The sequence below is a fragment of the Tinamus guttatus genome, unplaced genomic scaffold, assembly GCF_059628265.1.
Source record: "Tinamus guttatus ecotype Peru unplaced genomic scaffold, ASM5962826v1 Tinamus_guttatus_pri_ptg000309l, whole genome shotgun sequence".
Classification (NCBI taxonomy): domain Eukaryota; kingdom Metazoa; phylum Chordata; class Aves; order Tinamiformes; family Tinamidae; genus Tinamus; species Tinamus guttatus.
Window position 1 is genome coordinate 85,551 of NW_028288843.1, and position 27,984 is coordinate 113,534.

Genomic DNA, 27,984 nt, shown 5'->3' on the forward strand with positions numbered 1-27,984 from the left:
TTTTTTTCTTTTTACACATTTTAATAATTCAGCTGCAAAGCCATAGAAGGTTGGTCCAAAAAAGCCCAGCAAAAGTATTTATGGAACTTCTTTCTTCAACTTTCTTTTTTGATTTCGGAAGAAACAACACAGACTTGTGCAATATCATCATACTCATATGTTCTCTTCAAAAATGTGTCTGTAAGTCTTAAGCCAGAGACACTCTAGAAATGAAAAGCATTTATAAAAGTCAATATTTAAAAAATTGATAAAATGGGCATTTTATAACAAAGCTGTGTTATGAAGTCTTACTTGCAGTCCCTGCACTGAAGACAATAACGTAAGTGCAAGGTGGAGGGATGAGCTTGGGTGCAGCTTTCCAAGCTGCCTTCCTGAAACTCCACACCAGTGGATGGAGCTCGTATTGCACATCTCTAAAACCAGATCCATAGTCCTTTCACTGCTAGAGGAAATTGGAAAAATAAATAAATAAATAAATAAACCTAGATTTTTTTAAAGCATTCAAAGACTACAGACATAAACCAGCTTGATTATTATTCATGCTATTGTTAACGAAGCATTTAAAACTAATTTATAAGTAAAAGAAAGCAACCAAAAGTTACTGTGATGTACAGCAATTCAGTTGGACACAGCTTTATTCAATAAGTAAGTGTTCTTGTCATGGATTTAACTACACTGGGTAGCACAATACTGCTCCTATTTTGAACAGCCTACAAGGCTTTCACAAGAAGCGAAGGTACACAAAATACTTTATGCTTAGTCCTTGGCCTTAAGTACTATTTATAATTACATTATTTACATTTCACTTTACAATCCTTTTATAAAGGACTACTGTAAACCAAACGGTGGATAAAGACGTTACAAAAGACCACCTAGACACTTATTCAGCAGGCCTTCTAGCAGTGCTGCAGAATTAGCAGCAAGGTCAGAACAGATAAAAACGGCATCATTTATCAACTTAGCTGTAATTTAAAATAGATTTATAAGCACTAATTAACAATTAAGATTATTTATGATTTAAATGTGGGGTTTATCTTATGTAATATTGCAGCCGGTTCCATGAACTTGCAACTACCCACTTGGCTTCCAAAGCAAAATGATATTGGCAGATAATGATGATAGAACTTTACAAAATTATTCCAAAAGCTACCATTTTACTGCCTAAGTTCTAAAAAGATTTGGTCCAAAAATCATCAGTTTGGAGCTGCTACAAATCACAGAAAAGATCCGCTTTGAATTCTTTCCGGACAAAGCACTGAAAAATTAAACGAAACAGCCACAACTTACCTGCTCAGAGAAAAAAACACAAGAATCACCTGACATCATTACCTGCAATTTGTTATTTTACATGTAATGTCAAAAGGTTCTTCCAAATTTACAGTGTCTGGTATCGTCTCCAGAGAAAGCCTCACGTCGCCGTAACCGGGAGCCTGGCAAGGAACAAGAAGGCAGATGTCTCAAACGCTGCCTGGCAAAGGGAAGTTTTCACTCCTCAAGTCCTCATCTACTGCAACAGCCTTGGTGAAAGGGTCTGCCCACCCGAAGAGGCTGCCCAAGAAGACCAAATTTCATTCTAGGAGCTCTCTGCCAAGTACAGTACATAGACAACAACACAGGTTAGTTGCCCTACATTAGCTCTTGTGCCTTAGAAAAGGCACTGTTGACTCTCCTGGCCATTTCAGTCCTCTCAGCCTTTGCCAAAATTGCTAATTGCCCCCGGTTAAAATGGTACATGATACGAACACTTGGCCAATATCAAATTTTGTCACAGGACAAACCACATTCTACATGGTTTACTAACAAACCTATGGTAGAAAACTCTATTTGCTACCAATTCACACTGACTCAAGCCAGTGACCTGTAGTGAGTGACCTACAGTGAGCGACCTTACATTTTCAATACCCAAAAAAAATAGATCAGGAGGGAAAAAAAAAAAAAAAGGAAAAACCTTCCTGCCAGAAAAAGCTCAATTACGGGATATATTCAATTTCTGCTTTTTTTGCTGATGGAAGGGTGCTGCAAGAAAAGTTACATTTACAACACGCTTAAACGGTTTCCCTAACATAGTACAGAAAGCCAGTGAATGACCAGTCGAGAACAGTTTCACTCATACACCCTCCATCACAGAATTGGGAAGATGCAACCACCTTAACTTGGGCAGGAGCGCGAGCAGAGAGATCTCAAACAGATTAGGAGAGGGATTTCACCCCACACCAGTGCAGCAACACAACTTAAGAGACTTGTAAGGAAGATGTCTCACCAGTCAGCACTGGAAAAGACAAAAGCTTTTCAGTTGTACGAGATGACAGGAGCGAGCCTACTCCAATTCCCTAAACAAGAGGCAACTTGAAATACGTATTGTGTCATCCCAAACGCGTTCTGGGGCGTTTGCTTTGGACGAGCTCCAGCCTAGTCCCGAGCCGGATGCCCGCTCCGAGGGGGATACCCTCGGCACGCTGCGGACAGGGAGCACCCGGCTGAAGGGCAGCCCAGCCTGCGGAGCCCAACACCGCCCCACAAAGCAGCCCCAAGCCCAAGAAGGGGGCACAATACTGTTTTTGTTTCACCGGTGTGTTCCTGATCTGCTCCCAGGTGATGATATGGAGGCCCAGTACAGGTAAAATTATAGGCCTGCTAAGTGAAACCAGTTAGAGAGCTAGTAAATGAAGGAAAATGATGACAGGTTAAGAGGATCTACAGCTAGAATAATGGAGCAGTAGTTAATATCAGGAGAAGGGGGAGCTGCCTTGCATCTCAAAGGAAAAGAGCAATACTGACTAAGGGAGAAAAAAATTTGTCTTAAGAGGGGTGATAGAAAAGGTCAGCTGGAAATGAGCTTTAAGTACCAGAAGTTTTAAGGAGATAGGCTACTTCAATCTTTAAGGCGGCCAATTTCCAATTTGATGATTTCTAATCTCTGTAAAGAGATACGTGCCATCTAAATTAAAACCAGAGCCATTTTAGTAACTTAGCTTTGAATTTCCATGATCCAAAGTTTCCATGCCTGGTTACAGCTTCATGTGATTGATTTCCCTACAAAACTGTGCAATTTTCTAGTCAACCTAGAGGGAAAAGCATGACCAAGAGCAAGAGGATGCCAAGAGACAGAACCCAATTGCTAGTTGTGTCACCTAAGTTGCAATCATCACAACAATTTTTCTTTTCTTCTCTTTCACTATCTAAAGATGATGCAAGTCAAGCAACTTAAAACTTACAGCCAGTGAACAATCTATAAATCAATGAGATGAGAATAGATTTAACTGAAAACTGTGTATCTGAGAGCTAAATAGTACTATACTGTGCATAAATATTGTTTTGTTCAAAGATGCTCATGTAAGTCCGTGAATCAGGAGGCAGCAGAGTTTTGTGTCAAGTTAACACATTTGAAGAAGCTCTTTTGTTGGTCTTCCTCAGTTTGCTTCCAGATGCCATTCAGCAAGTCAATTTTCTTCTAATCAACATTTTTTGTTACACAGATTTCTTGACTCTGGCACTCAAATGCCAGACTAATTTAAATGGATGCCCAAGTTAAAAACTTACCATTCTTTGGAGCTGGCTAGTTTGCAACCTTCCTCGTTCACCCAGATTCGTTTTCCATACGATGTCTAGTTTCCCAATTACTGTTACACCTTTTATTACTCCAGCTTTCTCTGCAAATTCCTGCTTTGGCTTTAGGCAGTATAAATACTGACGTGTGTCCATAGGCTGTAAATAAGTCCTTGAGCCAAAAGTAGACGCTCTTAAAAAAAAAAAAAAGAAAATCCAGGAAACTTTTTTTAAAGTAATTTTTAAGAAGACATAAAAAAATGTAACCTTCTGCTGCGATTTACTACCTTTGTGATACTTTATTCATGATAAAAAACATTTTATATACTTTTGACAAGAACCATGCTACTATTTTCTAAAATCGCCATAGCCTTTTTCGTTAGATCGAACCACAGACCTTAGCCTTCGAGGCTAACAGGTCCCCCAATATCTTCAGCAACCCTTAGTTTGGAGCTTTTTTCCACCACATTGTTCTTTAATCTCCTCCTTGCCAGCCTCAATAAGGCTTTTTCAGATGCTGAGATTCCACACTGTGACAGTGAACACCAAGGGGAATGTAAGCCTCCGATGCAGGGGGGCATCTCATACACTGCGCTCTTTAATTCTCTATATACAATGGCAACTCATTCTACATCTCAGCAAATCTTAGAAAACCTCTGTCAATGTCACCAGTCCATGCTCTGATTCAGGACAAGAAACATGAGAAGCAGATGAGTATTTGGCATTTCATAAGAACATTGCTCCACCAGGCTAGAGCTGAACAGGCACATGGGTAGGGAGAAGAGAGGATTTGCACTGCAGCCCACCACAGCAGCACCAAAACTCCACCTCCTCTGAAAAAAAAGAAACCCTAGAAACTGTGAAGCATCGAACCTTTATCGAGCCATCACAAGCTTTTGCATCCATAATGGTTTACTGTTGGTGACAGTTGGTTCTTCAGGTATTTTGTGATTTACTGGCTGATGTTAAATAACATTTTAATTTATTTCCCTGTGTGACAAATATCTGTATTCTAAGATCCTATAAGGGCACTTCACCAATCCACCTTGACCACTGTCTTGTCAGCAAGCAAAGAGAAGTGCAATCCCTCAGCTACAGATACCTCTCTAATTTTAATCCTTCTGTCTCACGGAATTATAATACAAAGAGTTTGAGTGTCAAATATCAGCTTTCTGAATCTGAACATACCTTTCCCCTGAGGTGTCTACTGTGTTCAGTTCTGCAACATTGTACATAATAGATGGCTCCAAAGAAACCTTCTCCATAAACATTGGAGAAGTGGTGATATTCTGAATCTGAGCTTCCAGAAACACTTCATCTGTCTGGAAAAACAGAAGTGCAAGTTTATGAAAATACAATTAATATTACTAAAAAGACTAGACTGTCTTCTTAAAAAAATGATAATAAATAAAACACGTGTGTTTAGTTCATGCCTGCAAATCCAATTACAGTAATTAATGCAGGAAAAAACCCTTAATCCCAACAATAATTAATAGGAGCAAAAGTGTTAGTCAACAGATACCTTGCAAAACAATGGATGTGGGATAACTTCGCTACGTTCTAGCTATTGCTTTATAAAGCTTTATGTCACCACTTCCCAAGACTTTCATCACTTCAGCAGCAACTCAAGTTTTATCCAAATTATTAATAAAACGAATCCAAAAGATAATAGAATGAAGGGTAAAGAATTGCAGTGCACATTAATGCCATGCCATGCCAAGTTACTAGTGCATCAAGCTATGGAAAAAATAAAATATAAAGGTGCGTGTTTGTTGAACTCAAGTGTAACAGTTGGGTACATGCTCTGAGATGCTGTTACTGTTCTGGAACATTGATGCACTGCCTAAACAGCAAATCAGTCTCCTCTCGTGCTCAGCTGCATTATCATGCCAATGTTTACCAGTACTAGGTGCATCCATCAATTTAACTGATGCTCTACCTTCAAAATACCCACTAAGACATATCTGTTAAATGAAACCAACGCCTGAAGCTGGGATATAAGGACCAGTTCTAGAACAGGAAGGAAAGCTATAGAGTGTTTAAATGTCAGCAGCTAAAAACATAAAAGTAATGTTATTTTTGTCTCCTTTTTCTCTGTAGAATTATCTCTAAAATCTCCAGGAGAAGTAATTATTGAAGGCTCAGTCTACCAGAAATACAAGCTCCTGGAGAAGTAGAAGAGAAAAACAAACAAAAAAAAGCACCAATTTAAATAAGAATGATTTAAGTACCAAATTTGCACCTGCAAGAGAGTTATCAACAAATTAATATGACAGCTTAGGTACTTCATTAGGATAAAGCCAAAGAACGTATTTTACGGCAAGGGAGGAAGGAAGCTCACAGTTTCCTTTTAATCAGTGTAAATATAGTGACTTCATTAAGCAAATTCAGTCCTGCTCAGAAATTATAAATAACAAAGCAGAACAAAATATTCTGAAGTGCCTTCTCCTCTAAAGGCCCTGTGTTAGAAGTAGAAATACAGACTGGCACTGGAACTATTCCTTGTGCCTCTCCTGTTACCCGCCGCCTAGCCCACAGCATACAGACAGATGTGGAAACTTCCCAAGCTCCGTGGGTTACCGAGAGACCTCGCCCTTGCAGAGCAAGTTGGAAATAAAACACAGCTCTCCTAAATAAAACAGTACTGGTGCAATCACTACAATCATTTTTGACTCTCACTTGAATGCACACTGTTTATATCCCATAAATCCATTGCTCAAAATCTTGATTTACCCCTATTTTAGCTGTTTTCAATGCAGCAGCCAATAGCAGAAATTTAGGAAGAGCTAATTTGAAAGGGGAAAGATAAAACAAGCAGCATAATGAAAAAGCAAGTTAGTTTCATATTATTCCCGAACTTGTTTTAATAATAATATGAAAAAAAAAGTTCAGTATTTTACAAGAATGTAATTCATTTTAATACAATGCACACCTTAAGGGAAAATCAGTCCGCAAAAGTATCATACTAGGTTATCAGGTGCTACATGCACTTAGAAGTTTGAAAGCACAGTCTGAAGTAGCAAAAGGAAGATAGAAAATAAAACTGCTGCTCTCTCCTCAAACCCAATGTCTCCACCAAGTAGATATGCAAAGTCCTGCCACAGCCTATAGAAGCAATCTGGTAGTTTAACCTACATTTCAGTGCTCCGAAAAAGACAATTTGGAAAATAATTAGCTCAGTTGTAATAACTTGCAAAATTCCCTCGGCCCAGTTAAAAATATCTATCTAGTAAAATTTCATTTTTTTTTAAATAAAATGGCCCACATGACTACAAGTTTGAAATAATCAACTTTTAGTAGCAACAGTGGGTATTAAAGAAAGAGTTAATCATTTAGATAATTAGCGGCACATAAAAAGATGGATGGGAAAACATCAGTTCATGACAAGCAGAACAAACATTGCTTTTCCATTATGTTTTTAAAATAATGTTAACAAGAAGCAAGGAGACAGATAGACAATTAAAAAAGCATACATATTTATAAATAAATAAATAAAAATTACCACAGAACTGAGGTCACTCTAATGGGAAAATAAAAAAGAACACATTAGAGAAATTAGGTTAAATGTTAAAGAAAAAGGAGGCTAACTTCCAAACAAAATGCATTTCTGCATTTTTTTTGCACCATCTAAACAAGATAGCATTAGTAAGACAGAAATGTAAATAAAAATGGATGAAAACAAAGATGACAACTACATTTCTAATAAGATATGGCTAGTATTGTTATATGGTTTACTAGTTTGGCTTCGGGGTTTACTAACCGCTACAGAACCAATTCAAAATACAGCCTAAGGCACACAACGCACAGATAAGGTATGGGAGAATAAACTGATCCAAAAAATAAGCTGTTAGTTTCTGAGCAAGTTTAAAGTTTGCCCTAAATTTAAATCCATGCAATGGATTGTAAATGAAATAGAAAAAAAAGCAGCCCTTGTCATTCTTCAATTATCCATATACAGTGTAAAAATGAAAGCAATGTGTTCCAGAAAAGCTACAATACTGCAGCTTACGACACAATTTGGTATAACATAATAGGAAAAAACTCTTTGTTGAACAGATCCCTCAAAAACACCAACAGCAATCACAAACTTCACTTTCTCAACTGTGCGTGAGTGCCGAGCGCCGGCAGGAAGGGCCCCCTTCAGAGCCTTGGCCAAGGCCCACTGAGGTCCAAAGGCCAAGGCCCCTCTCCTGGCTGTGGCAGGTAACTTGGGGATGGGTTGCAGCAGCTCAGGGTGGCAGGACATGCATTCGCCACATTAATCTCCATGACCAGCTTGATTTGGATGCTACTGCAATATGAGCAACAAGCCAGAAGATTAAGGTTCAGCGTTACTTCCTTGATTAAGAAAAATGAAATAATTTTCTGCTGGAATTAATAATTCACAGTTTTAGTGACTGACTTTGTGAATAGAGAGTATCACATCTGTAATATTAATGGAAAGAATTTAACTGATTAATCGATTTTTACAGATTTTTAGTTAACCAGTAACTGACACATAAAATGTTTATTGCTCCCCTACTCCCCAGGGCAAAGTTCTTTCTTAACATATAGAATAAAGGTCCGGGTGCTTCTGCTAGAAAAGTGGTATTACAAACTGCATCTAATCAAGGATTTTTCACTAAAATCATAATGGCAATATACCAGGGTGCGAAGCAAGAGAAAACCGCCCGGTTAATGTCAGCTGCAATCACAAAAAACATTTGTGATGAATTCTGTGGACACTTTGGTAATGGGAGCCATGCCCTAAGCCTTGATTTTTCTTCCCTCTAAATGAATTACAAGCTATAAATTAAATGCACATATGTACATTTATAATTTACATTATACTCATTTTCAGCAGAGGAAAAATCTTTATAGGGAGCCTCCTGAACAACTCTGGTCAAGACAGATCTTGGCACTGTAGATCCTTATTTATAGACTAGGAATTATCATGATATTTCTTCCCTCTGCCTGTTTCCTTATGCAAAGGAAATAAACACATGTTTTATTCTTGAATAGTCATAATCTTGCAGGAGGAATCGTACACCTGTGACTATGATGAAGACAAATAATTAGAATAGAAAGATTTTGAGATTTTCTCCTTTTCTACATGTAAATTCATAGCATATATTACCTGTTTATTTAAGAACAAAGTGGATAGCAAAACACTTGCTACTTAGCTTGACACATACTGTCTGAATTATTCCAGTCAAACCACTTAATGAAATTTTGCAACCAAATGCTAATAGTTTGCAAGTAGTGTAACAGTTAACCATACTTCTGGGGCTATGAAATAAGGTTAACACTCATAATAAAAATCTTTTAAGTGTTTTGCAAGCATCAATCTAAACTTCATGCAACAGATACACAGAACATGACACCCAGGATACTACTTGCTCATTATCACAAAGCAAGTAGATGATAATCTTGGAAACACATATCTTAATTTCCATCTGACCAGCTACTAAAGGGATATTGTGAAAGTTGACACCCTCCGGAAGACCTATAGAATGCACATATGCACAAGGGAATCTAAAAATAAAAAGTATCCTGGATATAATTTAAATTTTTTTTACTGTGTGTCACCTTCAATTAAAACCACCTCTTTAAGTTGTCAAAGACAGATGCCTAAGTAACTCCATACAAATAATTAATTAATATATAATATATAAATATTTAATGAATATATAAGGCCATTTAATTTTGAAACACTATGTGCAACTGCCACAAACTTAGATATTAAGCCGTTTTATAGGGTGTTTATATCTACAACAGAGAAAAAAAATATATCATCTGCTTTGAGTATACTTGAGTATACCTTATGTCAAATATACTTCAATCACCCTAAGAATGAAAGCTGTAATTGAAAATATTTCGTGTTCATTGGGAAGCAGTAAATATGCAAAGTTTTCAGTCAACTGCATTAAGGTTCTGACATGTCTGCCTTGCATATCATCTCGTCCCTTCTATTCATTTATGAAAAAAGACAATGAGAGGGACTTCTGATGCCTAAAACATATACGGAAATAAATGATACCACTTTTTTTTTTTTTGAATACATGATACATAAACCATCAACTATGTTTTTACTTTGGAGAACATTGCATTTCTAAGAAACTCAGAAATTCTGCATTTAAGAAGCTCTCTAAATTTAACCTAGCAATTATCTAAATCAAAGTAAAAAGTCCCAAACCAGCAAAAACACACACACCCAAGCAAATTCAAACACAAACAGTTCTCACTTACCTCAGCATTGTAGAATTTAGTCTTCACATCTAGTGGTTTAAGAACCTGAATGGAATGAAAACAAGTTAGATTTGCAACTGCTTTCCACTACAGTTAACTCAAAATAGTTAATACAGCCATTGTGAAACAGATACAGATTGATATAACTGAAAGAAATATCTTCTCTTACACTTGTCAGGAAAGGAATTTAAATCGTCTTGCTCAAGATGACTATCTTGCTTTACATAAAAAATGTTTTCATCAGTTTCTATGCAAGTAGGGGTCAATTAGGACGCAGTACACAGTTGAGGGCTGTGAATAGAACTTTTAGCCTCATCAAAGTTTTTTTTTTAAAAAAAAGATCCTTTGGAGAGTATTTTGCATGGTAATAGGCACAAAGTTCAATTTTTCAAGTAATCATAACTCACTCTCTTCAGTTGGGGAAAAAATAAAGTATCAATGTATTAAGTTTTTTAAAAGTATTTTTCTTCAGTCAGTTCCTTATTAATCTCCCTACATTCTGATATTTTCTACTTCTTGCCTTTAATCTGACAAACTGTGTTTCAATTAATTCCAGTAAATTTCAATGATTGCCATTAAAAATCAAATAATTATTGTTAGGTTCACAAAAACAAACAAACAAACAAACAAACAACTACTTACACAATTTCATTTCTTCTCCAAACACCATTAATTATTTAGAGGAATTTTTGGAATAAAAATACACTATTGGCCATTATAAAAACATATATATGGTTGAAAAATAAGCTGTTTGAAAACAAACTGTAACATATTTCAATTTAAAAGGCCCCGAAAAACATAATGGAAAAACATGAGTATCTGTCAAACAGATTTTTTTTAAGGCTATTAAAGTACCTGGTGGCACATCTATCACTACAACAGCAGTCATCAACTCCCATTATGAAGACCCTGTTCATTTTTTTTGTTGTTGTTCCTGGTTGGGTCTCCACATCTCATGTTAAACTTTTAAAAATAGAAACCAAAATTGTTCAGCTAAGGATTTTTCTGATAACAGTTCAAAGATTATTTCTATATCAGAATTAAAGGATATATATTATTTTTGAGAGACTCTTGTGCTTCATTCTTTGGAAGAAGAGTTTGAAATTTGACAGACAAATGGCCTTAGTTGTTTCAGTCCTGCCATTAAAGGTGCACATTGATGCAATCAAAGCTAAACTTTGATTAAGTTATAAAATGGCAATTAGCATCTGCATGAGGATCTTTGAAAACCTTGTCTGCATTAATGCCCCTATTAAATGCAATAAAGGAGGCAAGTCCACACATTTGAACAGGGCTCGGAGAGGGAGAGAAGATCAGAACTGGGAGCTTATAGATGAGTACATGGGCACAACGAAAGAGAGCTTCCAGCCAACAAACAGACTGATTGCTAAACATCTGGGCACAAAAAGGGAGAAATTTAGGACAAGGGAAATAATATTCCAAGGCGAATAAGAAAAAAAAAAAAAGATGAAAATCAGCTTAAACGAAGATGAAACAGAACAGAGTCTAGAGGAGAGTATGACACAAAAATAGGGAGGGATCATCTCCTGAGGATCATACGGAAACATCTTGTCTAATTGGCAGCTGCCATCTCAAGGCCCGCAAGGACTAATCACTCTACTAATCTTTGTGGCATACAGCACTTTCATCTTCCAAAACTGAGGTACTTTTCTAGAAATATAAAGTAGCTAGATTTAATGTAAGACTGGAAAAGCAAAATAAAATAATCTGTAACTTGAACAAGTGTGGGATTCCTGAAGGCCAGTAGTCATGCTGTGAGCAAGCCAGATAAGGGCAGAAGGGCGCCAGACCTAGATGAAAGGGCAGAAGGGCGCCAGGTCTAGCTGAAAGGGCGGAAGGACTGCTAACTAAGGGATAAGGAGATCGGCCAAGAGTCAGATAAGGAGGCAAAGAGTTGAGACAAACAACTAGAGGGGGACACTTGTTAAACGTGAGGACGGACACTGCTAGTTAGCCTATCACACTGTGTAGTTAGACTCGTGGATGCAGGGTCTTAACCAATCCTTGTAAAGAAGTGCTCGCGTGTTCGGGGAAGCCTTGCATATAAGCGCGATTGGAACTCTGAATAAACTGGCACTGCTTGATCACATTGATAGTGTCCGTGGTGTCCGAGATTCCCGCGTCGACAAACAAGATAAAAGTCTAAGTGTCACAATGCTCCTGTACTGCTAAAAACACTACAAAAGTATCTCAAAACATATTCAGCAGAGCATGTTTAATGATCCTTCTTTCTCTGGAAAAAGTTCCACAATCCTCCAAGTCTCACCACATATCTCAGAAAACATTCTTTAAGTCTATGCCTAAAACATACTGTTTTATGCTAGAATTAGTCTACAGAGAGTAATTCACTGTCTACAGAAAGGTAATTTCTTGCTTTCATCAATTATTTTAATTGAGTTTCAAAATCTGCACGTAGAACAAGAGGTTTCAACTCTATCAATTATTTGCATGGTTATTAGTAAGATATAACACTTTAGACTTGTTTTCCTAGATTTTTTTAAAACAAACAAATCACTAAGTTCCATTAAAAAAAGTTACACTAAAAGAAAAACAGAATTTCAAAATCCTGAACTCAAAAATTAAATCTGTCTGAATTAAAATGGATAATATATTTTCTGTAAAAAAAAAAAACAAAAAAGGCTGCCACTATGAAAGTAAATTTTTGATAACACTGCTTTTTCTTTTCCAAACAATGAAATGAGAATAATATTTAGTAGTTCCAAAAAACACATACTAATTAGAAGTCATTAGTTCATGTTAAGTTTGAAGCAATACTTATTTCACTGATTCAGGTTTCAAAGTCAAATACATTATGTACGTAAAAGTACTTTAGAAGCATCAACTGCTTTAAAAATGCCAGTTTTCCAAACCCAGCCTCTTATTACAAGCATAACACATTCTTCTGTACAATACCTGGAATTTGAAGAACTTTCTGAAGTACATCTTTTCTCCCATCTGTGTAGTGTAACTTACTGCACAAACTAAGCTGAAATAAAAAGATTTTAAAACGATTTTAGAACTAGACTGTATGCCTCTATCAAAGTAGAAACAGTTTAGTATGCATGTGCTGCAGTTTAATTTAATTAATTTAATTGATTATATGTAATGATTTAAAAAAATCATAGAAAAATGCAAGTTAGAAGATTTAATGATATTACATGTGTGTTCCTATTTCCTTTACTTCATGATGAATCACATCATCAATACAACAGTCTGGTTTGAGTTCTGCCACTGCCGCACTAGAAGCTGAAAGATTCAGGCGCTGAGAACTTGTCTGAAGATCAGCCTGGGAATAGAAAAACAAAGCACTGGTTATAAACGCAGCTACATAAAGTACTCTGTGAAGAAAAACAACTTGCTTTTGAAAAGCACTAGATTTCATGGACTAATATGCACCCTGTATGCTTTCACACACATGAAACAACTTAAATGTGCAACCTGATAATGTTAAAGAAAAATTTTAAAATATACATAAAGAATTCAATCCCTCTAACATGCAGCTCTCAAAACCTCCACTTACTTTTGAATTCCACAATGTGAAACATTTGTAGAATTTCTGTTCTCAACGCATTATTTTCACCCCCAAAAACCCACAAAAACTATTTGAACTCATTTGAAATACAACTAAAATATAAATCAATACGTATTTTACAGAGACTTGCTCTGATGATATCATTGAAAGTGCAACCACTAAAGAATACAGCTTGGGCAATTTTCTTTGGCTATGCAAGTTCTGCCACACACATTCTGTAAAGAAGCTTTAAGCCTATTAATTTTTTTTTGATACAATCTCAATTTCTTTTTTTAATGGCTGAAGATTGTTATAATCCTTTCTATTTTTATATCTTTTTGTTTCTAGCAGTATTTTCTGGATTGGAAAAAAACTGGCAGATATTGCCTAAACTCTATGCATCAGTGCTAATTGCACTAGATACTGTCAGAAAATATACCCAATACATTTTTTATAATCTACCAAGTAGATGTATTTTCACATACCTTTACCAATATATCCTTGACCATTTGATTACTATCATTATGTACACTGATGTAACTGGAAAATGTCTCTCCTAGAAATATATTTCTGTTTAAAAAAAAAAGAATATATTTAAGTATATTTAACAACTCTTATTAAACAAACAACAAAGAACATTCCACTAAAACCTCTTTAAGTTCAATTTCAGGAACTTTGTCTACACTAATTACCCACTTCAGTTCTTAAAAAACTACATAGAGGTAGCCTAGAAGGGCCACGAAAGAGAATTGCATAGAAGTCACAGTAAACTATACTGCACTGAGAGCACACCTAGTCAAAACCTTGCTCTTTTCTTCTTTTTCCAATGTTCACAAGACAACATATTTCCTCTTAAGAGTTAAGTGTGAGAATAGCTTAAGAGATTGCTCTCGAGTCCTAAGTTACACTGGCAATTTCACATCTGTACTGCTAAACTTCAAACTTCCAAGAGAAACAATTTCAAAAGAGAAACAACATATCTGAAAGCTTTACTAAACAAACCTGAACAGAATAAGATGGCTTTCAATAGCCACTAAAATTGCTGGAGTACATCTTGTTGGTTAGAACTGCAGTTTATAGCACTGTAATGATCCTTCTGTAAAACTGCACTGTAAAAATTGACTCACAGTCACAAATTTCTCTAAACTTTCAGTTCCCATTATAGACACAGTCAAGGTAGAGACAACACACACTATCCAGAATAGGTTTATATCTACTTCATGCAGCAAATTAAGAAAGAGAAGTTTTCAAAAGTCTTTAAAAAAAAACCCCACCACTGAGCACTTCACTGTATTACTCTATACTGTATTTCTTCACTCTGTGTTCATAAAGAGTAAAAAGCACAAATGAATTGCAAACCTGGTATATTGTATGTTGCAGTTATATTAAGTTGTTCTTACCCAAAATTTTGAGGCAAAGTAAGCATTTCTCCTAGCATCAAAGTTTCTGCTCCAGTTACAGTAGAAGGATCATCTTTCATGAGCTGGTTAAATAGATTACCTGTAGAAAAATGAAATTGTTAAAATCAAAATATCTCCAAGTCTAGAGTCATGTTCACACATAAGTTCTAAGATTTAACTACTTATTTAGATGCAATTTATTTTAGACATATTTAAATCTAGGCCTAAATAAACTGATTGCAGAAGAAGAGCTCTATATGCCTGCTTATAAATTTTAACTTATTTTCAGGCATCTCTGCCAAAAAAAGCACTCTGTACACATGTTGAAAATCCCAGCCCAAAGGTGTTGTTGAAATTAACATTGAGCTTTTAAGGCAAATTCTGCTTGTAAAAAATGCAACTCAAGAGAATTAGCCATTCCTACTTAAGTTTTTTCCTTGTTTGCTTTGTATTTGAACAGAATTCTCTTCCCTTGTTTCATGCCTTGCCTCTTTCTTACACTTGACATCTAGACTGTATCTACTACTCAGAAATAACCCATGAACACCCCATTTAACAGCTCTCTATATACCAAGCATAAAGTGTTTAGCAAGGATTCTTGCAAAATCATTTTCCATAGTCTGAAAATTAATGTATCGGTTCTAACTAGCCAGGCCATTTTCTCCAGATGAAGATAACTAAGGCCAAACTCTTGTCTGTGCATTTGTCTAGCTTAGACTTGCTATCCATGCTAAATCACATACATGCCACCCACCGTGCCCATATTTTACAGGAATATTAAGTCTTATCACTGAAATTTTGACGTTGTATGTTTACAGTACACCCACCGAGTTTTCAAAGTTGTAGGTGAAGGGCTTTAGAGGAGCACCTATAGCTACTACCAAAGGAGTATTTCTTTCATATAACACATATCATTTCAGATTATAAAGTGTGGGAGATTTATAAACTACGGGAGATGGGTTCTTGTTGGCATCTCAACCACAGATGCTCACATGGCACAGATCTGCTAATATGCAGACAACAACCCGTAGAGAAGACATACCTGGCAAATCTCTCTCTTCACAAGTCACCGGAATATTAGTGAATAAAGTAGGCTTGGTTAGCCTCATCACTGTGAACCAGAAAACAAACCAAGGGTCAATGAAATGAGTATCCATCTTGGGATTTAAAAAATTGCTCTACTTTCACAAGCGAGAGTGATATAAAAGGACCAGACCTCAGTGTGAAAAAGGGTAACACCTCTTCAGCTCAGTTTATTTTGAACCTAAAAAAATTCTCTGCTGTTGTGAGATCCAGAAGCCTATTGCTCTTTTTGCTTCATTTCCTTGACGCACCAGTTTATACTGCTTTCAAGTTAGTACGTCAAAGGTCTTGGATGTGTTGCAGGACAGTGTGAACAGCTTCGTGGCCTTTTGTGGAAACATGGTTTCATTTCATACTGGTTTCATTTCTGTGCGTGTGGACTCTCCCAGGCTAATTATCAATGAGGACCCTTTCAGACATGCACTCCATTATACATGAAATTCCATTTATTGTCTAATCTCCAGAACATATGCAAAACAGAGTGAAAGGTTTAAGATCAGACACCTGCTTTTACTTTTAGTCACATTTTAAAATCAAACCAGCAAAGCAATGACAACGGACTTGGCAGCCCACGTACAAAAACTATCTTATCAATACTGGCAGCAAAAAATTGAGGTTTTATCCATTATTAAAAAGTCCCTATTCCAAAGAAGTAGAATTTGGGAAGGCAATTTTAACTTACAATACTCAAAATTACATGATTTAAATGTATACTGCACCTAAGAAATGTTGCTTCTTAAAATAATTTCTCCCTATTCATACAAATCAGTGATCCTGGTCTTGCATATACCTTCAGATAAAAGCACTCGCATGAAAGCTGAGCATTTCTGACCTTATGTGGTGAACTGAATATGTAAAAATCACTGACTATTTTTTCCTTTGAACTTAGGAAATATAAAAACATAAATTTTCTGAAAATTAAATAAATGAACCTTGGGATTTCTCTTGAGCACAAATTAATGAACAGCCTAGTTCTGCACCATGTACTGCACTTGTATCTTTATTGTACTTTTGCATCATCTTCAATGTCATGTCAGCATTCATTATTTCCAGCTGGGTAAAATAATCAGTTGCTTTGATACGTTTTTGTGTGAAGGAATGGGCAGCAGTATCTCACCATAACTTATGCTACCCTAGAGAAACCTACACGAGTTTGCTATCAGTGACACTAATCTACCTCAGCTTTCAAGCAGAATACATTATCTTTGTAATGGAGCAATGTTGAAAAACTCGGCTTAAAGGCTTAGAACCAAGTTAATTAAAAGCCCCCAAATAAACAAAGACAGAATAAATAATCAAATTCAACACTGCAACTTGAAAAAAATATAATTAAATATATATGCGAATGAGCTAAGCCTTCCTGAAACATGTCAAGATGAAGCTGTGTTTCAGGTACACTGCCACTACCCAAGACTGCAATAATTTTAAGAAAATAAACGTGATCACTTCCTACTGCTCTCCAGCGTAGTGCTGCCAGCTCGCAATGCAAGGACTGTTATTCGGGTAGCAGCCAACCTAATGGCAGAAAGCTGAAGGCCATTGCTGGGAAAGCGGACACTGAGAACTGCTGATATTTGGCAAAATGGTTTTTTACCTCTGTTCTGCGTGCATTAAGCAAACAGAAGAGGGCTACATTACTGATAACTACCTGATTGTATTCAATTCCACAGTAAGCTCATAAATTAGTACTTGCAAATCCTTTTAAAGAACCAAATGCTGCTCAGGTTTAATAACATGCCTAAAACAAGGATACAAGCAATAAACAGCAATAAAATAAAATCTCTGTACTAAGTCAAAACACATAAATTAATAGAGCATCATTTTATCATTACTGAATTAATATTAGGAAATACAGTATCTTTGCAGGACTACCTGTTCTTGCTTAACAAATATTGCTTTTCTTTAAGAACATCGGTAGGATATAAAACACTAAATTAAAAAAAATCATGCTGCATTTTAAAATCTGACTATAAAAGGTAACTTTGTAATTTTGTTTTCTGATCTTTAAGATCCAAAAAAAAAACAGTGAAACAACTTTAATATCAACCCAGAGTTACTCTAGCCAGCATTTCACTTCCATTTTGCTAATAGCTAATCTCAAATAAAAGCCAAATAACAGTATCAGATTCCTTGAATATTCAAAGTTTAGAAACATGCCAACAATCAAACACGGGCAATGCCATAAATTTTGAACTGTGAAGTAGTAAGTAATCTCTACAACAAAATATTATTATTCCAACATAAGGACATTAAACAAATAAAAGTTGCTATTAAAGCCTATGTGGGGGGTATTTAGTTTTCTAAGTACACTAAGTACACTAAGTGAAAGTGTACTTAGGTGCAGTTCCATTTGATGAAACAACCTTCAATAATTTAAAATGAAAATTTCATTTTTCTAGATGCCACAGACCTTTATCTCCAGCTACAAAAGAATTATATGGAGGGAAATCTAATCTAATAGGATTCCCTATGAGAAACCCATGCAATTATATGGCTACCAATTTATTTGATCCACTGATCTTTCAGAAATGGCAGTGAGTACAGACTGTGTGACCTTGACAGGTTTGTTCTATCAGATGACAGAAAGTCATACTGAATTCAGCCTTTCACCAAAACATACATTCAGATCTGTTGCAGCTTGGAGCGGGTCAGGAATGCCAGACAGCAACTTCATAGAAGCTGGAACTGACTTCGTCTATTAGCTTACATGCAGTACATTTACATGATTCTAACAGTTAGTGATGTAGTTACACAGGCTCCTAATTGGTAGACAATGATCTAACTCAGACCCTTACAGCCCCCCTTACTTGTTTAGCTCATCCTTTTAGTTCAACAGCTCTTTTATTCGCTCTGACCTTGGTCTACTTCCTTATCTCCTAGTTAGCAGCCCCTTTGTTCTTTCACTGAAACCTGAAGGCTGGAATTGAGCAGGCCTGCTGGGCAGCCATGTCCACAGCTCTCTAACCATTCCTCTACAATTCCCCCTTTTTCTTTAGATTAGGTGAACCTGGGAAGCAAGCCAGCCTTGAGGTGTCAGATTCGGATTGCGTGAAAAAGCAGTTAACAAACGTGACATTAAAGCGCGCGAACAGGTACAAGCTGTATTTTATCCATCCCCCGATTCCTAACCAGTCCGTTAGTCCGTCTAGACCAAAAAATCCCACATCCTTTGTTACTTTCTCCGTATGCTTGATCAAGTCATGGATCTGGCGGTGTATGGCTGCCGAATGATCCTTCAAGTCCATGCAGCACATTCCGTCGAAGTCCTGACACCCATGTCCGTGAGCAAGAAGCAGGAAATCAACAGCGGCACAGTTTTGCAGTACAGCGTGTTGTACCTGGGTTAAATCATCTGACAGCTCACTAAGCACAGTACTGGTTGCATTCGCTTGTTTCAAGACCTAGCAGGCAAGGCGCTCAATATTTCGGTGTGCCTGCGTGGCTGATACCCCGGGAACTAAGAAGGATGCTGCTACAACCTCCCAAGTGCTCCAGAGATCAACGCTATCCTCACCTTCGGAGCTAAGAGAGTTCACTGCTCTTTTTGATCGTCTTAACAGGGTCTTGCTGTTCCCCGGAGGGCCGTGTGGCCAAATCATACCAAGGCGACCAAATGTGCAAGGCCCACCCATAGGCTGGGACGGAATGCCAGCCCAAGCTCGGTTCCCCCATATCAAAAACCACCCGGTGGGAAGCTTCCTAGGCCGGATAGTTCCCGTATTGTGGGTAACATTTCCGTTACACCATTCCTTTTCCCCTCTTGCCTCCTCAAGGGTTTTTGCATACTCAACTTTGAGACCTTCCAGTTCAACCTCGTATCTACTGTTCTCATTTTCCATTTTCTTCAGTCTGTTTCTCTCCCCTTCTAGTTGAGCCTGGAGACGAGCATTTTCTTGCCTTAAAAGACTATTCTGGGATTCAGTAGAAGACATCTGAACTTTAGTAGAAAGAAGTTCTTCTGTTGCAGCCCGTCCTCTTTCGGCAGCTGCTGCCAAAAGGGCTTGAGATTCACCAAGTCTGTTGGAAAGATTCTTTTCCAATTTTTCCCACAAGGAGGTTTGCGCTCCCAGCATGGCTTGCAAATTTTCTATCTGCCGAAGCAGTGGCCATGTAGCAGATGTAACACTTTGGCTCGGTTCTTGGTTCCGACTCTCCTCTTCTTGCAGTCTCTGTTGTAGTTCACTGATTTCCTGCCGTAAGTAGTCCTCTCTTCTTGCTACCTGTTGTTCTGCACGTTGCAGCACTAGCTGCAGGTCTGCCACCTGAATCGCCAAAGCTTCTTGTTGCTGCCATGCCTCATCCTGGGCCTTCTCCAAAGCTAAACCAAGTTCTTCCTTTGCCTTCATTTCCCGACTTAGGACTGCCTCTTGTGCCTCACTGTCCTTTGTGGCATTAGCTTTATGAAGATCTGCAAGTTCCTTGTAAGCAGTGTCAAGTGCTGCCTGGACACTTCTGTTCCTTTCTTCAAGACCTTCCACCTCTGCCTGGAGCTTATTAAGATCCTTTTCTTGTCGCTCTACAACACTGTTCAGTTGTTTAAAGGAATACCTAACACCAGTGCATCAAATTGGTCTGCTGTCCCACAAAACCAACAACTCTTAATTTGAGTATAATTAACAATATGCTTAAGAAGCATAACATATCCATTAGTGTTAAAAGTAGCATCAGCTTCCATAATAGCATTAAAAGTAACGTTACCTCCTAACAGCCACAATATACAGCTAATAAGAACAGTAACACTTCTTCCTCCCATGTTGTTGTTCTGCAGGCTCACACTTTCCACAGCTAGGGTACCGGTTGCTTGCCTGCTACATGTGATGTATGTGAGTTTGTTTCCAGCCAAGGTCTCACCCATTTTGCTGGCACCCATCTGGTTCCAGCATCTGTAACGATACAAGCATACCCTTTTCCCCAGGTTATCAAGTCCAAAGGTCCCGTCCATTTTCCGGTGTTCTAGTCTCTCAGTATCACCTTACACGGACCCGACTTTACTGCTGTCAGGGCTCCCTTTAGCCCAGCCCTGTGTTTGACCATCAGAGGGACTAGGCCGTCCTGGGATAATCTCAGAAATTTAAAACATATACTGTTCTTGCCAATTTTTCTGCAGGCATAATTCCCAATTCTCCTTTTTTTTTTTTTTAGAAGTTGGCATTTCAGCGTTTGGTTCATACGTTCCACTATGTCATGGTCCTCAGGATGCAATAGTATGGTGAAAAAACAATCTTTCAAATCGATTATTAAGATGTCCCAATCATTTTGAAAGGTTCTCGATTTCCATTTCTATTTATGTTTGCATAGCTTCAATTTGGTTTCCTCCCCAGAAATTGCTTGGGATTTCTATATTAAGGAGGCCCCTGCTCCAGTAGCATTGAGGCTTTTACAATTTGTAAGGACTGTTGCCGGTCCTTCCGTGCCAGTTGCACTGGAGCTTGGCCGTCGCTTCATTCTTGTTTCCCATGCTGAAGTACTTTCCTAGTCTCTTTCCAAGGATACAAGTCAGAGTACGGCTCCCAATCCTCCACTGGTTGGGGGGGGGGGATGCCATAGTCTGAGTTATTCCTGGCTTTCCCGCTTTCAAATTCTGCACTTTCCTGTTGTGCTCATTCAGCCCTCTCTGCTGATATATATATATTACACAATAAAGATCTAAAGACCACACACACAAACAGCACAAACACAGTTTCTATCCAGTGGCACGACCTCACATAGCTGTGCACTCCACTAGTGAGTTCCACTGTCTCAATTGCCTAATCCCATCCTCGTTGCCAATTAGGTTGCAAATGGGTTTGGGATTCGGCAATAATCACACAGAACAAAGTGGCTACGGCTATTCAGGTGAAAGCACGTTAAAGAAGCAAAGTATGCCTAATTACTCGTGAGGTAATACTTGTCGGCAGGACACTGAGACTGAACATTCTCTCGAGTTGGCAGATTAGAGGGTTGCTGACAGGCTCCTAACTCAGCGGGCGTCCCCGCAGAGACAACGTGGGTCTCAGTGTTAGGAGTCTCACCCCTCCTTTCTCTCTGCACTGTCTGTTTATGCCCGGTGCATCCTGCCACGTAGGGCCAGTACGTGCCAGCAGACAGACCGGGGGGCGGACAAACTCTGCCTTCAGTCACATAACCTTCCCTCCTGGTCGTGCAGGTGCGCATACCAGTAAGTGGTCCCAGTCGTCAGTCTGAGGGTCCTGCCTTTCTCATCTCCCTCCCTCTCGGATGTTTTGACCTTCAAATTAGTTTAGAGGATGTTTGCCATTAAGTTGGCTACAAGCCTGGTCGAGCAGCCGCCTTCAGCTGCTTTTGGAGGAGGTCGGCTGTGAGCCTGGCTGAGCAGCCGCCTCCATGCTCCTTATCTCTCAGCCTGGGCAGGCAAACATCTTCTTTCTCAAGGTCTTGGATTCTACTTCGCACAACAATTTTATGACTCCACAGATCATACAAATTTCCACCTTTCAACCATACCTCGTGTCGGCATCAATATACAAAGGATACAACACATAATAGAGATGAACATAGCAAATAGAAATAATAGCCCTAATAACGGTTTCTGTCCTCACTTAAAGCATTACAATTCTTCAACCCCCACTTTAAAAGACAGATCAAACCCCTCTGCACCTCCCTCCTGGCTGTTGTCAAGCCCTCAGCAACATAAGTCTCCTTGATCTCATTCGCCTTTTCTTCCCTGGCCCCCCTTCTCCTTTTTTCAAGCTGATCTAACAAGTCCTGGACCCAGCCGGGCCGTTCTTAGGCACGACGGGGTGGTCTGGGAGTGGGGGCACAGACAGTGCAGGCGCCACAGGCACAGATGAGGACACGGGCTGGGGGGGTTGGCAATGGATCTCCAGACACCAGCGGTTTTCGGTGGCGTGGCGGTCCCGGTCCTGAAGTGCTCGCAAAGGCTCTTACAGGTACACTGCTCGCAGCTTCGGGAGGCTCACGATCCGGCGGTGGCCCTGTGATGTCCTTTGGGCGATGGTGGGGCTCAGAACCCCCTCGCTTCAGCTTGGGTCTTTGCAAGTGTCCCTTGTCTCTAGCCCATTTATACAGCTCATACAGCTTCTTCATGCTCACTGCTGCCTCCCTCTTTGCTAATAAGTCCAGCAGCAGTTGTACAGCAGCTTCTCGCTCCATTTTGTACATACACCGGGTTCTCTGCTTCTAGCCCTCCCCTGACGCCGTCTTTCCGTCCCGGGCCCCAGCTTCTTGCCCCGCAACGCCGTCTTTTCCATGTGCGCAATCACAGCCGGCTTACCCGCTCCGGTCCCCGTCTTGGTCGGATCACTCGGCTGCACCCGTACGTCGTCCTCCAGAATCCTGCACCGTTGTGCCAAGTCCCTGTACCGGTCCCTGTTCGGAATCGAGACCCTGTTCGGGCGCCACTTGTTGCAGCTTGGAGCGGGTCAGGAATGCCAGACAGCAACTTCATAGAAGCTGGAACTGACTTTGTCTATTAGTTTACATGCAGTACATTTATATGATTCTAACAGTTAGTGATGTAGTTACACAGGCTCCTAATTGGTAGACAATGATCTAACTAAGACCCTTACAGCCCCCCTTACTTGTTTAGCTCATCCTTCTGGTTCAACAGCTCTTTTATTCCCTCTGACCTTGGTCTACTTCCTTATCTCCTAGTTAGCAGCCCCTTTGTTCTTTCACTGAAACCTGAAGGCTGGAATTGAGCAGGCCTGCTGGGCAGCCATGTCCGCGCCTCTCTAACCATTCCTCTACACAGATCCCCAGAGACCATTACCCTCCATAAAACAACAAACAGAGATTTATAGACAGAAGCAAAATTTTTAAATTTTCTGACATGCTGGTGGAAGTTGCTACTTTCCTGTTCCCTATGACAACTACAGGCTTCACCACAGCTCAAATATCAGCAACCTCAGAAAAAAATATTATTAGAAAAGCTGTAAAATAGAAAACAATAAAGATGCCCACTACTCTAAAGTATTCAGCTTGCACTGAATCTTTCATTAACATTTCTGCGAAAATACTAGTAACATCATGGAATGTAAAGTACTACTTAATTCTTGTATTTAACGTATTTAATTTCAATTCCTTCATAAAAGGACAATTTGCAGCAAATGCTCACAACGTTGGTGGAAAAAAAGAATATAACCACTGTTCTTTCAGCTCCGCAGAGAGGGACCTGGGTGTCATGGTGAACAACGAGGTGACCATGAGGCAGCAGTGTGTCCTCGTGGCCAAGAAGGCCAATGGGATCCTGGGGTGCATTAAGAAGAGCGTCTCCAGCAGGTCGAGGGAGGTGATCCTGCCCCTCTACTCAGCCCTGGTGAGGCCACATCTGGAGTATTGTGTCCAGTTCTGGGCCCCACAGTACAAGAGGGATGTGGAGCTGCTGGAGAGAGTCCAGCGCAGGGCCACAAGGATGATCAGGGGCCTGGAACATCTGCCCTATGAGGAGAGGCTGAGGGAGCTGGGCCTGTTCAGCCTGGAGAAGAGAAGGCTGAGAGGGGACCTGATCAGTGTCTATAAGTACCTCAAGGGAGGGAGTGCAGAGGATGGTGCTGGCCTCTTTTCACTGGTGGCCACTGACAGAACTAGAAGTAATGGCCACAAACTGAAGCACCAAAAGTTCCACAGGAACTTAAGGAAAAATTCCTTAACAGTCAGGGTGACGGAGCACTAGAACAGGCTGCCCAGAGAGGTTGTGGAGTCTCCTTCTCTGGAGATCTTCCAAACCCGCTCGGACGCAGTCCTGTGCCACGTGCTCTAGGTGACCCTGCGTGTGCAGGGGGGTTGGACTAGATGATCTCTAGAGGTCCCTTCCAACCTTAAGCATTCTATGATTCTTTGAAGTGATAATAACAATCCACTTCACAGTATCTTTTCCTTCTCCTTCTAATTTTATCCAAAACAGCACAGTGAGGAAGCATTTGGCTTGACTGAAAGAATAACTTTTATTATCCTACACAGCTTGCCGTAGCCGTTGAGACAATAGATCTTTTCCCTAGACATCTGATGTAGAGAAAAGCTACACAAAAGCAGTTCTAAACCAAACAGAAACATACCAATCTTTATAGAAGCACTCATAAGATTCCTGATCCAATAAGGTTAAATAAAGAAAAATTGTAGCAAAATAATATTAAATAGTTTCCTGCTCTTTCATTCATTGGTTATTCCAAAGTATTTTCTAATCTGCTTAAAATCTCTGGTATTTTAGAGAGCAGTATTATTATGGAACTGTATCTTAAGTTATAAGCTAAAAATAATTCCAAATTTATTCACAAGCAAATTCATTTTACCAGTAAGACCTAGTCTTTCTCTAAGAACATTTCTAACATATTCACAGTATAATATATCACAGAAAATCCATATCTGGCCCACAGATCTTTGGATTGTAGCATTGCAAGATGGCAATTCATTGTGTTTGATGAGCCTATTCAGTTTTACCCAGATGTCCTCCAAAGTTTGGTTATTGCAAACAGACTGCTCAATTGTCCACTTTGCTCTATAAAATACATGCAGTTTCAGTCTTTCCAAATTATTCTGCAGCTCTTCAGACAAAGGAAGAATCTTTTCTTTGATCTTAGCACTAGGGAGAGAGACACTCCAAGACCTTTTCAATTTTTGTTTCCCATTAGGTGGTAGTTCTTCTTGATTCTCCACGTTAATTGGTCTGTGAACAGCTTGGATTAAAGTCTGACCACGTCTCATGTCAGACTGAAACTCAAGGAGACTTTTTGTGCAGTCATAATCAGCAGATCCTATCATGTACTCTGCAGCTGTAGAAAGTTGTTTCACTTCTTCTGCTTCCTCACAAGAGATAACAGGTGGCTGCCTTTTTGGTTTAAGGGGAAGTCTGTATAAATCATTTGGAAACCAGGGCGTGAATCTTGGTAACCGACGAACGGGAAACTCCTTCATTGCTGCTTCTGCAAATGTTTGCAGTTTCCTTAGATCTTTCTGATGTGGTCGATAATGCAAGACCACTTCCATGCTTGCACTGCGGAAATCCAATAATTCTTAGGAAAAGGAACAGTCTCTCAATTAGGATTGTCAAATCTAGACTGAAACACATCTTATTTACAAGAATTTCCTTGCCTCGTGCTGCAAAGACCAGTGGAAAACAGGACCTAAAGCAGAAGTATTATAAAGAATAAGATACTACCATATAAAAAAAAACGTATTGCTAGGATATTTTGTAAAAAAGTAACATCTTGTAAAAATAAACTAGTGAGACTTATCAGAAGATTTCTATTTTATTCGTGCTGTGGCTGTATTCCATCCTTGCCAGCATAACGTCAGTACACAGAACGTGATCCAAATATACACTGTTTGCTCAGTGCTGTCCCACCCAACAGTATTCCTTTCACTGCCACTATCTCAGCATTGTCACCCACTAAGACCCATCATTATTCCTGTCATATCTTTGTGAGTATACTAAAATGATTTTTTTTCCAGTTAAGGGCATTTCAGAAGCTGCCTCAGATCTCAAATTTTCCATGCTAAAGTAAGCACAATTCTCTTTTCCCAAAGATTATTATGTAAACATATGGCACTACATTGCCAACACATACACCAAAGTGTGGAACAAAAGCAAAATAATTCATTGAAAATACTACCCTCATTAATAAGACACACAATTACCACTACCTATTATATCAGATTTGCCATTCAAATCTCTTTAAAGAAATTAAATTTTCCCCGGGCTAACCAAGAGAATATAAAGCAACATCTGGTGTTACAACAAGGAAAAAGCCTTTCCTGAAATAACACTGACAAGCATAACTGTTAAAGGGGAAGTGTTATGGGCAAACAGCACTTGAGTCTATTTTTTTAAAAAAAAATCTAACACAGCTGCTAACTGGGTTTTACTCTTGAAGCTTTCAAGCCATACATGCAGTCTTTTCAAATGACTTAAGGATACAATCTATATTTAAAAACATCAACATTACTCCCTTTTGTGGGAAAATCATATCATATTTTCTTTCCTCCAGCCCTACAAACATGACTATAAAATATAACATAAAGTACATGCACTTGTTTGTTCTGCACTTTTTACTTACCCTTGCAATCCTGGCAGGCTCCTCACCAGACACTAGCAATGGCCACTAATGTTTAAAGCAATAAAACCTGATATTGCTTAATCACTGTACCATCAAGTTTCTGCCTAAGATACACACAATGCAAAGAAATCCAGATGCCTTTTTACTTCTATTTCCAAAATCTATAGCCTGGACCCTGCACTAAGTCCAATGCAAGGCCAATTTTTTTTTTTTTTTTTTTTACAACAGTAAAGTAATGAGTTTTAGCTTTGAATTATCAGTATGCACCTGCAGTGGTGCTGCTTCATGTTCTGGGGGGTTGCTTTTGGGTGCATCTGCATGGGTGGACACACATATATGAAAAAAAATAAAGGCCAGTTATTATATTTGAATTATGATTAACGGATTTTACTCTTAACAGACGGCAGAAAAACTCTCTCTGGGAGCATTACAAAACTACTATAAAACAGATTCAGAAGTCACCTGCACACATGCACTATTTAATGAGACTGAATAGTCTCACTGATTCATTTCCAAAAACAGTGCTGTTAGAAAGAGAAAAATATAAAAATAGATTTGACTGAAATAAGATGAAAGAAGGTTCATGCTTCTCAGTGCTTTGATTGCTAATTCATTGGAAAAGAACTTCCAGTAGAGATATTAATGCCTTATAGAAATTGCACTTCCCTTACTATTTCGTGTCTGAATTTCCGCACTAATTTCTGCAAGGAACCTCACAGGTGCCCACATTTCCAATTTCACTCCTGTGACACGCGAACACGGCCAGTACCCACTCGCTGGGCAGAGGTTTAGCAGCGCCAGCAGTTCTCTGCACCGGACAGGAAATCTAATAACGATTCCCACCGCAAACACCGAACCGCTCTGTGAGAAACGCAAATACGCCGAACGCACCAGCGCCACAGCAGGCCGAGGCCCAGCCTGGCGCGGTGCTCACCGCCCCACGGGTCGGCTCCCCCCGTCCCGGGCCGGCTCTCCGCCATCCCGGGCCGGGGCCCCGCAATCCCGGGCCGGCGCCCCTCCCTCCCCGGGTGGCCCCGTTGCTGCGCAGCGCGGGGCGGCCCCTCGCTACCTTTCAGCGCCAGCAAGTGCTCCTGCTTGGGCTGGTTGACGTCCATGGCGCCAGGCCCCACCACCTAACGGCAACGGGGACGAATCGCGCGCG

General features: G+C 39.3%; 2 protein-coding genes across 5 annotated transcripts; both read right to left on the minus strand.

Annotated features, from left to right (window-relative positions):
• On the minus strand, positions 1–27,952 carry TRAPPC13 (trafficking protein particle complex subunit 13). 4 transcript variants are annotated; one of them, XM_088528466.1, is made up of 13 exons: positions 27,892–27,952; positions 15,749–15,817; positions 14,707–14,806; positions 13,792–13,876; positions 12,954–13,081; positions 12,709–12,781; positions 9,775–9,819; positions 7,049–7,066; positions 4,735–4,868; positions 3,541–3,739; positions 1,330–1,430; positions 292–439; positions 1–203 (listed from the first exon to the last, which is right to left on the minus strand). In XM_088528466.1, the coding sequence occupies exons 1-13, from the start codon at positions 27,935–27,937 to the stop codon at positions 96–98; spliced, it is 1,254 nt and encodes a 417-aa protein (XP_088384592.1). In that variant the 5' UTR covers positions 27,938–27,952; the 3' UTR covers positions 1–95. The 4 variants fall into 4 exon arrangements, with proteins under 4 accessions (XP_088384592.1, XP_088384591.1, XP_088384594.1 ...); XM_088528465.1 differs by having other exon boundaries at positions 292–442; XM_088528468.1 differs by lacking the exon at positions 7,049–7,066.
• Positions 24,780–27,928, minus strand: SHLD3 (shieldin complex subunit 3). Its single transcript, XM_088528469.1, has 2 exons — positions 27,892–27,928; positions 24,780–25,889 (listed from the first exon to the last, which is right to left on the minus strand). The coding sequence occupies exon 2, from the start codon at positions 25,750–25,752 to the stop codon at positions 25,009–25,011; it is 744 nt and encodes a 247-aa protein (XP_088384595.1). The 5' UTR covers positions 25,753–25,889; positions 27,892–27,928; the 3' UTR covers positions 24,780–25,008.
• Positions 27,953–27,984: the final 32 nt, after the last annotated feature.

Bases quoted from the DNA above. Each gene is read 5' to 3' on its own strand.
- SHLD3 (XM_088528469.1), bottom strand. From the start codon at position 25,752: ATGGAAGTGGTCTTGCATTATCGACCACATCAGAAAGATCTAAGGAAA.
- TRAPPC13 (XM_088528465.1), bottom strand. From the start codon at position 27,937: ATGGACGTCAACCAGCCCAAGCAGGAGCACTTGCTGGCGCTGAAAG. The intron at 14,807-15,748 runs GTATGTCTTCTC...ATTTTTCTACAG, and splicing joins TGAAGAGAGAGATTTGCCAG to GTAATCTATTTAACCAGCTC. The intron at 13,877-14,706 runs GTAAGAACAACT...TTTTTTAAACAG, and splicing joins ACTTTGCCTCAAAATTTTGG to AAATATATTTCTAGGAGAGA.